Source organism: Haemaphysalis longicornis, unplaced genomic scaffold, assembly GCF_048455015.1.
Source record: "Haemaphysalis longicornis isolate Haplotype H1 unplaced genomic scaffold, Haemaphysalis longicornis Haplotype H1 scaffold_2, whole genome shotgun sequence".
In the NCBI taxonomy this organism is placed as follows: domain Eukaryota; kingdom Metazoa; phylum Arthropoda; class Arachnida; order Ixodida; family Ixodidae; genus Haemaphysalis; species Haemaphysalis longicornis.
This window is the reverse complement of record NW_027526295.1, coordinates 191,720,684-191,735,937: the sequence shown is the minus strand read 5'-3', so window position 1 is coordinate 191,735,937 and position 15,254 is coordinate 191,720,684. Positions and strand designations below refer to the sequence as shown.

Sequence of the window (15,254 nt, the reverse complement as noted above, 5' to 3'; positions counted from 1 at the left end):
ATTTCAAATGCTTCTTGCAGGTCCTATGAGGTGGCAGCACCTCGTAACGAGCATGTATCGTCATTATGGCAGGAAATTTCAAACGGAGGGTCGAAACTGTACCTATGCGGGAAAGACCTTGTGGGACAGAAAACCACCGCCGTACATATACGGCAAAAACCCTCAAAGAGATAATCATAGTAATTGGTCAATATTCTTTCGACGCTTATTGCATCACTCCTTACACATACCTGCTAATTACTATGATTATCCAATAATAAATGCAGATTTGCTGGTAAGAAACCGTGCCCAAATTCTTCCAGTACACTTGTGTAACAAGGTAGAGATGAATCTTTTCACACGAAGAAATAAAGTTAAGCCAAAAAGTAAAGCACGCAGGAGACATACCCAGTCAACAATGAGAATTTTCTCCACCTTGAGCTTTTGCCGGAGTTGTTTAGCAGCAATGGCCACGGAATTGAAGAAACAGAAACCCCTGTAAGGAGTCAAACAAACGCAGGCATTTTCTAAACAGCATCGTGAAGCCAGTTACATTTTTTTCCTAATCAAGACTAAATTTCCCTGACACGGCTGTAACTTTGTTTCGGAGGTTATTCCTCAAAATTGGAAGGGTGGTTCACTTGCCAAATTGCATCCCCTTTGTATGTCACTTCCTCCACACACTCAATTTGTAGAAAAACATCTCTTTTTATTCTAAAAAGTAAACAGAATTTTTGGAGGGAATGGGGGAGCAGTGTTAAGGAGGAGACTATTAATATTTTAGGTAAGTGGTGTGGTGTTACCATTACAGCTCCTCCCAACCCCCTCACCCCTTGCTATTGCTTATCTCATTTTCTAATTAGACAATTATTATCCAATTTCAAAACACACCTAAGCTCCACTAAGCTAGCCGACTGTGATTATACTAATGCTGACATTGAGGGAGGTAGACTGCGGGAATAATATGGAGTTTCCAGCAGTGGTTTATTACACTAAACAATCTTATTTTTTTCCTGAGGAAAGGAGGAAAAAGCTAGTATATATTTCCCACTTGTGATCAGGTTGTACATGTGTACACTGAAGGGTGTTATGCCCCTCGTGTACTACAGCAGCGACATAGTTACATAATTCCCCAATTAGAGTACTTCTCAATAACTTGGCTTCCTTGTTCTTTGGACAACTGCCTGCTCTCACTGTGGACTTCTAGGTATTGCGCTCACTTCCTCGATACTTTCCGCTCCAATGTTCCCGCTGCAGTTATCTCAAGATGTTCAACTGTAGCTCTTTTCAACAGTACAACCGAGATAATGAAGGTGTTTGTGGTTAGTGTCATACTCACATCGCTTGTTTGAACTCTGCGTGGTGACCAGGTGGCCGGACCATAGCGAAACCATTCTGTGTGCATGGGAGAAGAAAAGAGCCAGGAATGAATACATTGCTTTTTAAAAGAAAAAAAAGAAGAAAAAACAGCAGCAAGGCTGGATTGACGCAATGGTGTACTACATTAGAACTTATATACACTCACACACTATAACGACCACCCAGACATGTTACAAGGGGTCAGTAGGAGACAGTGGTAATTTTGCTGCGCTCTGCTCCTTGCTTTGTTACACTTGGGTTAATTTAGCACAAAACAAACAGACATGAGAGAGCTTGATAAACAACTACCATTTTGCCGCAAATGGTTTTGTCACAAATGGTCCTGACGAAGGAGTGCCTGGACTGAATATGTGCATCGACCACATTTGCATGCAAGTACCACGGACGAATGAAGTGCGTGAAAAAAATTAAAGCCGTTCCATCCAACGTGAAAGCTGTCGGAAGTGCAGAGCACAGTGATTCGCCATAATGGGCTGTGGTGCCGTCATCCGCTCACTGCTACCACCCAATGCAATTCAAATTTCCCGCCTTCACAGTGCTCGCACGCTCCTGCCTGGAAACTGCACCAGCGGGAGTTCTGTATTTTTTGTGCTTGCTTTTCCTCATGCACGTGCCCACATTGCACATCACACTTTTTTTCGCTTACTATCGTAAAAACCAACTCAGCGAGCATTTCTAACTAAATGAATGCGGGCGCTGCTGCTTAATTACGTGTATTTTGCCTCAAATGTACCTACAGTTTTCTTTGCGCTAAACAACGGGAAGACGTATGACAAGCGCCAGCAGCTCATGAGTTTCCAACACTTATGACTATATAAACCGCTTGGCTTTCGAAGCCTCCGGGTTATGCTGCGATGACAGCGGCTGCGCCGGAACGCCGGCTCTACTTGGGTCCAGCGAGTGAGCTACGACAACAAGGCGAGCCCCGAAAGTGCTCTGCACTTAAAATGTGCACAAGAGTCAGGTTGTACCTTGGCTTCACCCATGGCAACTTTGAGGGCAAGCTCAATGACGCATCCGGCCGCCATTCGCGCAGCACTGGCTGTGTGCAGCTCATTCCAGGTAGTGTCCGAGTCCACGCCAATGCCACCGCATGGGAGCATCACAAAACTCTTGATTGGAAGCTCTGGAATAGTGTGAAAAGCATGTTGCATCGTATGTTACCAAAATCAGAGGAAAAAGAGTTGCGCAGTTACAACAACTAACCCTCAAAGGATCTTTTGGAGTGTTTAAGTGCTCCTCCAATGCTAGAATTTGTGTGGCTGTAAGTTGCACGATAGGAAACCAAAACACAGATTGGTGTACCTCTGGCCTGCACTCACTTGGACTCATAATCCCATGTTCTAACCTTGTCAGATGATTTCTGTGACACTAGACATGCATTCTAGAAAGCTAGATAAATCGCATCAGATAACCGAAAGAAATGCCAAACTTTGATTACTGATCAGAGTAGTTGCAGCTTTGTAAAATGAACCTGAATGATTTTCAGGGGGTTCTTATGCTTCTATGCGGTCCGTGCCGTAAAGTGTGAAGAAGGCCAAAAGCACACCGTATTTTTGCGCGTATAACCCGCACCAAAAATGCAAACATTTCGGTGGCTAAGTAGGGGTGCGGAAAACACGTGGGGTTTTTTCATTAGTGCAGCTTCACGGCAATGCGCGTTGTGCCGTGAAGCTCCTATCGGCTAAGCCTTCCATGGCAGCGATTGCGCAAGAAATACAAGGACAAGGAAGAAAAAACAAGGACGAGTGCACTCGACCAACTGAATTTTATTAGCGAATTGTGACTTTCGCCTTGCAGTCAGTGTATTTATTCTACTTGCTAAATACACGCTTTTTCTGTGTACATAGTATGTGATGAACAGTAGCTTTATTGTAGTCTTTCCTGTACCAAATTTGTGGGATATACATGAGGACTTTTTTTCTCTTCCGGCGGTCTGAAAGTGGAGATGCGGATGATAATGCAGGGGCGGGTTATATGCGCGAAAATACGGCAAGTACACGGCAAGTATTTTTTTTTTAAATTACATCAGGGTGAATTACAATAAAATGCTAGACAAGGCCTTAATTTAAAGGGACACTAAAGGCTGAATGAAATTTTGTTTTAACTGAAAGATCCTAAGTTTCGTAGCACTCTCAGCTTTTGTTCGACGAGCAACTATGCATAATTTGCTGAGAAATAAGTAAATAAAGCTGGCATTTCTCTCTCCCGTCTCTCTCCCATTTTTTCCGTGGTGTAGCCATCGCATCACAAGGTAGGAGCGAGGCACCAGGCGAACGCAGCTGCCCAGCCAGGCCAACTTATAAAAGCTGGGCTAGGCATCGCCCAAGCAGGCACCTTCATCTCACGTTGTCTAGCAATCCCAATCCCGTAAGCTCATATTCGCTTCTCTCACACCAACCTAGCGCGAAATATACACTCGCTTTCCGGCACCCGTCTTGAGTAGTCCTCGTGGCCGAGGTCCGCCGGGCCCAAACATAACAAGGGTAGAGCTACATGACGTGCGGATTTACAGATTGTGTATCAACACTGGCTCATGGTGAACGGAACAGCACAAGTTCGGGATCGCTTGGATAGCCACCTGCAGTAAGTACCCTGACCTTTCACGGGCGATAAAGTTCGAAACAGGCGCAGGCACGCTTTATCGATAGCATCATCCGCGTGCGAAGAACAGATTAGAAGATCAGGCGGGTTGCTTAACCCGCCTGAACGGTGCATCTTGTTCCTTTTGCTCTTTCTGCCAGGGTTATTGCTTGCAGAAGCTCGGGTGTTCACCGTGGTAAGTTATTGACTTCGCTAATTGTGCACCAATGCTTTTCCAAAATGAAACTGAAAGTATGATGGCTGACTCGGAAGCATGAGGGAACCAGCCTGTCTCGCAATGTATAAAGCTGTAGTCTGTGTTTTTTAAATTAGACGAGCTCACGAAAAAGTTTTGATTTACGTTTATTTCACGTGCTCAACCACTTAGGAACTGTTTATTTGATGAAAACATTTATAGGTGCTTTTCCAATGAGCTCTCGCCGTTCAAAATGTTTGTGATGTCACAAGCCGTAGTACACAAACGCATACAAGGCGTTGTCGCCTTTTTTAATGTTTCTGGCATTTTCTGCCCTATTTAACAACTGCTAGATGCAAGAATGGTGTATTTAGATTCTCAGCACCGTAATCTATTGATATAGGCCAACTTGTTTTTGCCCTTTAGTGTCCTTTCAATACTTGCTATCACTGGAAACAGCAGAACCATGTTGATTCCATTTTTGCAGGATGGTAGCAAAAGATGCAGTAGCCACGATTGAATTACACAAACATGCTGTTCAGAGTAGTATACGGCATGCCATGTAGTTTACTTCAAACTAAAGAAAAGTTCATTTCTCAAAAGCTTATCTAAACAAAATCTGCATCAAAGAATTGATAAGGCTGCACAGTATTAAGAAAGAGAAGCTTGGCATCAAAGGCACATCAAGGCGCTTGACGACTTACCCAGTTTACTCATTTCCAGCTTCTGCCTGTTGAGGGGATTGGTACCGAACATGAAAGCGTAGCCCTCACTGCATGTACAGAGGCACAAAAAAGAATGTCATGCTATCGTCTCACACGCAACTGCAGAGCTCTCTTATGCACTGCAGAGTGCAGAGTACACTAAGAGTGCACTCTGCAAGTCTTTGCAACTCTTTGAGTGCACTGCAGAGTGCACTACGTGCGGAGTGCACTAACTGCAGAGTGCACTACGTGTACAGAGATAGAAGTTATACTCACTCGTGACACGACTGGATCTCTTCTAAGGTGGCTTTCCGTGACCGGATTCGCTGTTGTGCAGAGAGCACCAAAAGAGAAGATAAAGGATTCGCAACATTTCTCAAATGGCTTTTAGAGTTTCGTGCACAATGTTTCAAGTGCTCAAGCAAGCATAACTATACCTAGATATACAGTTCCTTCCTTCGGAAAAACATCCAGCCTATGTGGCGTGCTGTATCGGGATTGTCATGCCTTTCGCTCTAGACAGTTTTTTTACTTTTTGTTTAGGATCCTTATACTACTTGGTGAACTAAAACCAAATGTGAAGTTTTAAGACTTTTCGTGGGTATTAAATAATGCACAAAAGAGTGCACAAGAGCAAAAATGGTCCTACAAATCCCCTTTAACTTTTTTATTGTTGTTTTTATGTTCCCAATACTTTGGCATGGCTTTCTTAAATGCTACAGTAGGCCATGAGAGACTTTATGATGTGCCAACGTGCTTATATGTGCACAGAAAGATAATTCTTTATACCCCTGTCACATGGGCACTTTCAATCGCGATTGAGTCGATCCGGATCGAGCTCAATCCGGATCGGGCGCATGCTACACGGCAGTTTCAATCGCGATCGAGCTCGATCCCGCTTGAACTCAATCCTGGTTTCTCAAGCGCGATCGAGGCTTCCAAGAGCGATCGAACGAAAGCGGCGATACTCTCGTCCCCGCTCAGTAATGACACAGAAGGTGAAAACTTCAACTAACGCGACAAACTGTGTCAAATAACTTGACCCAAATAAGCGTGAGGTAACATTTACATAGTTAAGTATACCTACGACCATGAGGAGTTACCAGACGCCGGCCGCAAGTACAATGTTAGCGCCATCTAGCATACACGAGTGCAACCGGTGCTACTTTTCGATCGCGATTGAAACGGGCCGTGTAGCAGCGGCAGTGCGTCTAGCGCACTCGAAAACTCGATCGCGATTCACTTCAATCGCGATTGAAAGTGCCCGTGAGACACGGGTATTACAAATGTAAATGAGCTACTGTGCACCCAATGCAAATGTGACAGCAAGGATCTCATGTGACAGTAAGAATTATACTTGCCATTAAACCCTCAATCCGAAGGTGCAAAATATGCAAAAACCCTGCAAATACCATCCCCCACGGCCACTACAGTGGGCTGACCAGTGCTTAACAATCCTTCCAGCTAAACACGCGCGCCATGGAGGGTCACTCTCCACTAGAAGACAATCACATGGTTCAGCTTCCCTGCAGTGTACTCGATTGACCAATTCATGAAGCCAACAATAAAATTTCGGTGAATGATCGAAGCATGCGTACCATACAGCTCAATTATGTCATCCGCACTGCGGCACAGCGCAATGCGGAACGTCATGCTTGTATAGGTAGTATTCACTGAAAAGTTTAGCTGTCAATTTCTTCGCTTGGCAACACTGGAAACGGCCACAAACATGGTGCGGCTTATGCCACTGCACCCGCATGCCAAAGGAAAGAAAAACTACAGCGTGCGTCATCTGCTCTGATTCAACCCGATTCTGAACGGTGGTGTCAACAGAGATGTTATTAATTGCACTCACATTCGAGTCGAGGCATTACATTGCGTTCGGTGGGGTAGAGTTGGGAACGTCCAACACAGATCATGTGCTTAGCATGGACAAGTACCGCGATCCCGCGGAGCCCGATGTAACCAGTAACAGCGCAATCACATGGTTGCCTGCATGCGTGCATCGCCAGTGAATACAAGCTATAGAGTGATTCCGTCGTGCATACTGATGTTTTGAGCCAAGTTTGCTTTCTCTGCAGCACGGATTGGTCAATCGAGTGCACCGTGGTGAAGCTGAACCATAGGACTGCCTTGGAGTGCGCGTGCTGTGGCTGTCGGGAGGCGGCGAGGGGCAGTGTGCCTCACGTACCTCGCAGCGCGAGACGAGCCCCGTCTCCTGCAGGCGTGCCCAGATGCTCTGCAGGCGGCCCCCGTGCTCGGGGTGGCTGGAGTAGTCGCCGCAGATGCACTGGTGCTTGAGCATGAGGCTGTCGTAGGCCAGCGCCGTGGTCAGCCCTCCCCGGTGGTGCGGGGGGCTTCCGTGCGGGGGAGGCGGGCTGCCCAGCTCCGACTGGTGCTGGGGGCTGCTGCCGCCCCCGCCGGGGGGGCTCAGGCTCACCAGGGGGCTGGACAGGGCCCGCGACAGGGGCCGTGCACCGTGCTGGTGCCGCGTGAAGGCCGAGCCTGGAGGACACGCGCGAGTGCGAGGCACTTATTCGGTAGCTCCAAATAAACCAACACCACTCGTGCAATACCTCGTGTGATACCCTCTTCAGAAGGGCCTTTAAATATTGTGAAATAAATAAATAAATAAATAAATGAAAGCCCTGATAATGACAGCAAGAAAAAAAAAAGAAGCTTCTCCTTCCTTTCAAGTTAGTGCGTAGTAAAAACAGCGAAGACACGTTATTAAAGGGTCAGACAACCGATTTTAGTCAAGTAAATTTTCTTTATCTAAAATGAAAGAGCATCACTTAAAACACCTGAACCTGAAACGGTTTTGCCCACAGCACCCTGGAACTTTTGAAAGCAGAATTTTTAGATCTACCAGCCGTACGCGTTCCGCCGAAAAAGAATGCGGGCAACCATGACACTGAGTCGTCCGGCAACACACTTTTAACTGCACGTGAGATTAAAAGAGGTATTTAAAAACTTGTTCCCAGCTAAAACAACCATAATGTGCAACCTTTCCTATTCCTTCATGCGGTTTTTGAATCATACGGCTAAATCGATTGAGTTAATTGCTTGAACACATAGTGTAATGTCACGCTTAGACGCTACGTGTTGCCACATTTCAGACTTTGGAAATTTCAGTGCAAAATTAAAATTAATTTTGCCCGTTCATTTAGAAATTCCTTGCAGTTACCCCAATATATAAAACACTGGCTTTCATATGAGCTAGACAGCATGCACTCCACAACAAACAGTTGTCCATACCTTTAAGTTCGAAGTAGAGAAAATAAAGTTTGTGGTGAGCATCTTTTTGAACAAACCAGCAAGGGCATAAAATATGATTATGTGTACCCACACAAATGCAAGAACGCGCACACGCACACACACACGCACGCGCGCGCACACACACACACACACACACACACACACACACACACACACACACACACACACAAATGCCACTAAGTTTGCCTCACAAGAATTGCTGCAGTATCACATGTCATCTACTCCCCAAGTTACACAGCAAGGAACAGATGGCACACTTTTTCCAGGCAAACAGTTAATGCAGTGTACCACCCTGCCGAAGCAATGGACATCAACATGCAAGGGTGTTTTAAAAGGAGATTGCATTTAATGTGTGACATCGTCTGCTTTTTCTTACCTAGTTTGCTTGTCATTCCTGCAGTAAATTATAAGCATATCAAGTCTGAAAAACCACAGAAACGACTCGTGTTGTGTTCAAAATACTCGTGGTAAATGGACTCTTTGCGCTGCGTGAGGGAACAACTGGCTACAGCGGTGAGGTGCAGGGGCAAGTCACTTTTAAATTGTACCCGAGTATAGTGTGCCTCTTTAGGACAGTAATCTCCTTGTTATGCAAGACAAGATTAACACTCTCTCCAACAAGGAGAAGTAAAAATAGAAACGCATTCGCTGCAGTAATGAAAAAAAAAAGGCTGACGATTACTATACTCTCTAATGCGAAATTTTTGTGCAGCACGAACAGCAGTCTTCTCGGTCACGGCACATAGCTGCTGCGTCTCAGGAAGTGATCGCGTGATGAGTGAACACACAGTGGCGTGCGCTACTCTGCCGTTATCTCGCAGCGCGTCGGCATCGCCAAGCATGTTGTTGTAAATCGCGTTTGAACCTCCCATGCAAATGTGAGCGATGGTAAGCCTCTGTGTTGGCGGCGCGAACTGCATTTTAGGAAGTGATTCCAATCTGCGTTTTGGGAAGGGACCGCGAACGGTGTCTCAGGAAGTGAACCCGTTCATCGTCGAGTGCACGACGGCACGCACTGCTATGGTGTCATCTCACAACGTGTCGCCACTGCCCAGCATGTCTCACTGCCTTTCCCGCCCCACGCTTTCGCCCTGCGTCGCTGCCAAGGAGCATCTCGCGCCGGCTTGGTATACTGCCCTTCCCCTCACACTTTCTTCACATCTTCTTCCTCCGTTTTGAGGCCCACACCGCCGCCAAACTACAGTAGCAGGTGCCAAAGTTCTGCACACTAAAACCAGAGAGCAGTGGAGAAGCAGTTCTCTGCTCACCCTCAGCGCCAGCACCCAGGTGGAGCGAGTGTCGGTTGATGAGGTCCCTGTGCCGCTGCTGCAGCTGCAGCAGGGCCGCAGAGGTGGGGGGCGGCGGCTGGGGCTCTGAGGCCGCCGTGGAGGAAGAGGCGGAAGAGGTGGAGCCCTTGCGGGAGTCCGTGAGGTCGATGACCTCCGGCTGGTCCTTCATCTCCTGCGCCACGGCCGCCTCAGTCTCTTCCTCCACGTGCTCCACCACCTGGCTCTTGCTGCCCGCACGCGTCAGCACCGTCTGCCGGATGTGCTGCACCGCAGGCCAGGCATTCGACCGTTCAAAGCAGCTGAAGTGCACTCGTAATGTTCGCTTTAGAGACACCCTCCTCATCAACAGAAGAACTGCTCAATTCATCGTCATCGTCGTCTCCTTCATTTCCAGACGCAAGATAAACATCGGCATATAAATCATATCCAATAAAACAAGATGACTAAGATCAAAAGCTTCTTTTTTTTTTGGCTGACAGGCCAGGTGTATGCATGTGCCACTGCCACTGGGCGCAATGTTTGTGCTCAAACATCACGCTCGTCCCGCAGGAGAAAACTAATTCATCAAGCAAGTGCTTCCACCTGGTGGGTGAAGTGCAATCTAAGCTGTAGATGTGCACTTGTTGCCGTGAACACTGAAGAGAACTTATCCCGGAGGGATGAGCTGTGCTCATCCAAAAAGCTTTGGAACACTTTGGCTAGCACGAGTAATGCTTGTCCAAAACCCAAACACTTATTGCAGATTGTTTACTGAAACAGCTTTTCTTAAAAATGATCCTAAAGTTAATTGACTAAATGTATTGTGTTAAACAAGGAGTCCTCATACCAGCAAAGCGTCAGCCAAATGTCATTTCAGAGAAAGGAGGTTTGTTTTAAATTATAACCAGGCGACAGTGGTATGAAAACACCGCCTGAATTCGAGCCTTCCGCATTACAATTGACTATGGTTCAAGAATTATTGCTTTTAAGCAAAGAAATTTAACAATATTCAACTCGGCTGTATGACAGAAGCACTAGATGTCAAGAAAAAAAGAAAAAAAGAGCCAATGGAAATGAGTGTGCAATATTCTAAATGCGTGAACTGACCTGCTTGAGCAAGTTGTGCTGCTGCTGCTGCTGCTCGTAGAGTTGTGCGTTGAGTAGCATGCCCTGTGGCTGCAGCATTGGGTGGCCAAGGGGCAGCGGGGCCGACTGGGTCCTGCCCAGCGGACGGTGGATGGTCCTGCAGCAGCACCATTCGAGGAGAAGAAAAGAACCAGTCAGCCCACAATCGGGCTCCTCGTGCACACAATGCCATGAAGCTCTGAATGACCAGCTGCAGGCAGCGTGCAGCATCGCTAAAATATTCACCTCAAAGTCATTTGGCAGGATACTTCCCGACAGGCGTAGCATCAAAGCGCTTTATGAAGGTCAACGCAGCAGCGATATATACATCAGTTGTACAAGCGGAATTGTAGTGATACATGCAAGCGATTGTCCTTCTATGAAAAACTCGACTCTGTACTACTTTAAGTATGTGTTCATGCTGGTGCAGTGTTCCCACACGCGCCATCGCTTGAACTCTGTTTTAACAATTTTGAATTCAATTTTCTTGCTTTTGCAAATCGGCACTTGCTCTTAGGAAGCTCCATAAGCGGCTCTTGAAAATAGTTTCACTTCATCACGCCACTTCAAAAAGTTTTTTCGTGCCTTGTTGTACGCACTTTTGTAGATAATTATCAGTTCAATCCAGCATCTCGAATCTGCGCGTGGAGTGCGGCCATAGTCATGAAAACGGAAAATAGAGAAGCAGATAACGGAACAAACAAAGGAAAACGAGGACCACTGACAAGTAGAACCGATGCAGGCATATCACATCACTGAAAAAAACTTGCTATCGTCGGCACTACACACACACGCAAAATGCTTCAGGCAAAGACCACAACAGATGTGGAAATAAACTAGTGGCAAACACCCCTGTTTTACATTTTTGTTCCACAGAAAAGAAGGAGGGGGGGGGGGGGGGGGGCAAAAAAAAAAAGGGAGAGAGTTTTCTGCACTACCAATTCCGCAAGGACAAATGGCCAGGATACACAGAGCAAATAACAGAGCTGCCTCACCCCGCATGTAGCGAAAACAGTAATAATGATAATGACGCCGACCAACGCTGTGTTGTACACTCCCACTTTTGCGACCTCGGCGGCACTGCTGCTGCGTACGAACGGCTTTGTCGCACCAGTGGCTGCTCTTTGCACTCCTTGCGCCTCGATAACCATCCGAATGTGACACATATCTGTCCAGCTAAGGTTGTGATGGGTCACGTGATGTGACACATATTGAGAGTAAAGCGTATGTATACCTCTCGCTGCGAACTGACAACTAGAGGACCATCAAGGTAACAGAGTATCTACCAAAAGGAGGAACTACAAGTAAGGGAAGACCGTTAACTTCAAGGAGGGATGAACTCAGAAAATTTGGAGGCAACAAATGGACTAAGGCATCGCAAGACAGGAATGACTGAACAAATGTGGGGGAGGCTGCTGCACTGCTGCTGCTGATGGTGGTGGTGGTGATGAGAGGCCACTGACCTGTGTAAGCGTGCTTGCGCCACCTGGGCGTCGGTGATGACGGTGCCCGGCGGAGGGGCGTACATCACCTGCAGCACGTGGCCTGGACCTGAAGGCGACTGCTCGAGGCCTTTCATCTGCTGCTGGACGTAACCAGGACTGGTTGGAGGGGTGAACTCCCCATCTATCACTGCACGCAACACGGAGGAGTGCACGACACACGTCAGGGCTGCGGCCCCCAGTCGAAATGTTTAATCAAGGTTCTACTTCTAGGACGGGGAAATTAGCTTTACCATGCAACAATGACCTGCCTAGCAGTATCTGTTATGCTGTACTGCATGCCAGTGGCAGTGTTTCAATGAACCTCAAGTAGTTCGATGGTTATTGAAATGCCTTGGATAATATGATTGACTGATTGTAGCATTTAAAACGCCGATGCAATGCAGGTGATGAGGCACGCCGTAGTGGAAGGCTCCAGATTAATTTTGACCACCTGGGGATCTTTAATGTGCGCCAAAAGCTCGTACACACGGGCGTTTTTGCTTTTCGCCTCCACCAGAAAACTGGCTGCCGCGGCTGGGAAACAAACCCGCGTCTTCGTTCTCAGCAACACAATGCCTTAGCCACTGAGCCACCACCCTTGGATAATATGAATGAATATAGCTGCCTACTATCACTGTTGCCCCTGCCAAACGTCATAACAAGCCTCTGAACATGGCCTGCGATAGACGCCAACCAAACGCGAGAAGACCAAGTGGCGGGCTCACCCGGCAGCGGTGAGCAGAAGGGCAAGGATGAGTGTAGGACGTGTGAGGTGAGTGGCATCCCCAGGCGGGCAGCAGCCATGGCCCGCACCTGGGCCTCAGAAACCGAGTTGAGGATCTTGCCATCCTGCAAGGTGTCGAGAGGCAAGCCGGTCAGACAATGAAGTGCTACTATGCATACACACAGGTCCTCCCGATGAAAGTGAGCTGCACATGAAACTGCTCATAGAAGGTGGCACAAAACAAGCGGGACTCTGAACGAGTAATGCAGTATGGTTTGTCACATTAGACCAAACCTACTGCAGCATGTTATTGGCATAGTTGACATAGAAGAAGCACACTTGAGTTCATGTACATTCAACGAGTCCGCTTCTCAGCGTGTCACACCCAATGTACCAGGTTCTCTCAATTTAAGTCCGCGGACCATAAAAAAATACAGGAGAAAATCGAGCCCCACATTGAGCACAGGACAGTTCATGGATATTACAGTAAAAGCTCATTAATTCGAACTTGAAGGAGGGGACCATAAAATTGTTCGAATTAAGCGGAGTTCGAATTAGCGGGCGGGCACCACAATGAATGGACATCGGGCCACACTGTGCGGGAAGAACCCAAAGAAGCCACCTCTGGACTCATTATCACGAATTAGGCGCTACTACACGTTTGTGGCAGGTAATTTCGTAAATAATGTTTCGTAAATAATAATGGCACGCGCCGGAGCACTGGCGCTGGTGGCGCGGTGCCCTCTGTAGAAGCGAATTTAGCTGTTGCAGGAATGTAGCGCGCGCTACGCTGTTGTTTTTCTGTTTTGTTGTTTTGCATCTCTAGTAAATTTGGTACGGTTTGGATTTGCAGCAAACTAATCACTCTGGGCCGACTTCTTCTGCGAGGAGCGATGGAAACCAGGGGATCATAGTTCGAATTAACTGTTCTGGATGCTGAGGCATTCGAGTTATCGGGAGTTTCCCCCATTGAAATATACAGGGCTGTGCCGGGACAAGGGCATGAGTTCGAATTAACTGGAAGTTCAAATTAGCGAGCTTTTACTGTATAAAAATGTAGCTAAAAAGATCTACTGACGGCAGTGAGTACACGCACAACTTGCCAGCTGGCTCTGCAATTCTTTGTGTAGTGTACTGACCCTTGGTCTGTACAATGATGCGATGTTGTATGTATGTTTGTGTTTATTGGCGCAAGAGTATCGAAGACCAAAGAGCGCCAAAACTATGTTAAGCGGTCCGTCAATAGTCAGGTTTGAGCTTAAAATGTGTATGAAATGAGTATGATATATCCTAAAATACTGTATACATGGGTGTATAGGGCCCGGGACTAAAAACATGGAGACGTTCATAATGGCGGATGAAATGGATTATAGATAGAACGTGACTGTAGCTCGAGCCGAAAAGCACGCTACGTGAGCTTGCCCCTTGTGCAAACAATGAAAACATCAAGGCTTCGCTCAATGCTTGTAGGCTCTGAGGTCACGCATTGTACGAGATGAATGATGCGATGTTGCTACGTATGTCAACCATGTTGACATTTCTCCCTGTGGACATGAGCCTATCGTGAGCATTACACAGGCTGCTAGCTCACCAGAGAACAGCTATCGTGCTACAGCATCAGCTGTTAACACAAGATCTGCGCTGATCTTCTTGTTCCCACTGCAAGACCCACTGGTGTGTGAGGTGAAATAAAGGTGATGAAGTGTGCACTCCTGCACGAGTTTACTGGTAACCGTGGCAACTTTCGGTCGCCTGTGACTTTGCAGAGAAAGGACGAGATTTCCACAGGGAAATTGGTATTGGCAGCACTACTGCGGACTGTAGTCTTCGCAAGAAACGAACGCTAGAAAAGGTATTGAAAAAGCAGACGCATTCCTGTGGTCAAGTGAGTACCATAATCCTGTTGCTCAACAGCAGGAAGGCAAGTGAAAAAATCTTTCGAGGAGAAGCCCGTGAATGTAATGAATAATACGACGATCGGCAATAGTGAAATAGTTTGTACAGATTTTGGCAGGACAGGAGCGGCTGGAAGTCCAATGTTTGTTGAGGCGTTCCACAAGGTTCTGTATTTGGACCTTCACTGCTTCGACTTTATATTAACAATTTGCTTTGTAACATATCAGGAGAGGCCTTCATTCTGCAGTGGACATAATGATGATGGTGATGGTTGTGCTGTAGACGCGTGCACTCACTGCTGAGCTGGTGGCAACCGGTGGGCGCCCGAGAGAGATGTTGGGCATGGAGGGGGATGAATAAAGTGCGAGATCACTGCTGCTCCCTTGGCCGCCCAGAGGGTGGTAGGGAGAGGTGCCGGGCTCCTGCACGGAGGGGGCACACAATCACTGAACACATGCAGCAACACTATCGTGCTCTGCTTGCCAAACATGGAAAGGAGCACAAAGGAACAATGGGAAAAAAGCCGTTGGGTATGCCTTTTACCGCATAGTTCCGAGTCCTTTTGGGCCAAAATTTGTTGATTTATAATTCTCCGATAAGCACCCGCTACATCTGGTCTGATGTAACAATTTGTGA

The 15,254-nt window shown here is 47.0% G+C and overlaps 1 protein-coding gene across 3 annotated transcripts in view; it reads right to left on the bottom strand.

Annotated features, from left to right (window-relative positions):
- Hdac4 (histone deacetylase 4) overlaps nucleotides 1-15,254 on the bottom strand; it is a 410,486-nt gene that overhangs the window by 12,059 nt on the left and 383,173 nt on the right. For all 3 annotated transcript variants that reach the window (XM_077698979.1, XM_077698977.1, XM_077698980.1), the window contains 11 exons: nucleotides 14,915-15,040; nucleotides 12,724-12,847; nucleotides 11,978-12,146; nucleotides 10,497-10,632; nucleotides 9,390-9,672; nucleotides 7,034-7,347; nucleotides 5,119-5,168; nucleotides 4,843-4,910; nucleotides 2,331-2,485; nucleotides 1,319-1,374; nucleotides 388-475 (listed from right to left, as the gene is read on the bottom strand). In XM_077698979.1, coding sequence (XP_077555105.1) covers nucleotides 388-475; nucleotides 1,319-1,374; nucleotides 2,331-2,485; nucleotides 4,843-4,910; nucleotides 5,119-5,168; nucleotides 7,034-7,347; nucleotides 9,390-9,672; nucleotides 10,497-10,632; nucleotides 11,978-12,146; nucleotides 12,724-12,847; nucleotides 14,915-15,040 — 1,569 coding nt within the window. The remainder of the gene's footprint in view (nucleotides 1-387; nucleotides 476-1,318; nucleotides 1,375-2,330; nucleotides 2,486-4,842; nucleotides 4,911-5,118; nucleotides 5,169-7,033; nucleotides 7,348-9,389; nucleotides 9,673-10,496; nucleotides 10,633-11,977; nucleotides 12,147-12,723; nucleotides 12,848-14,914; nucleotides 15,041-15,254) is intronic.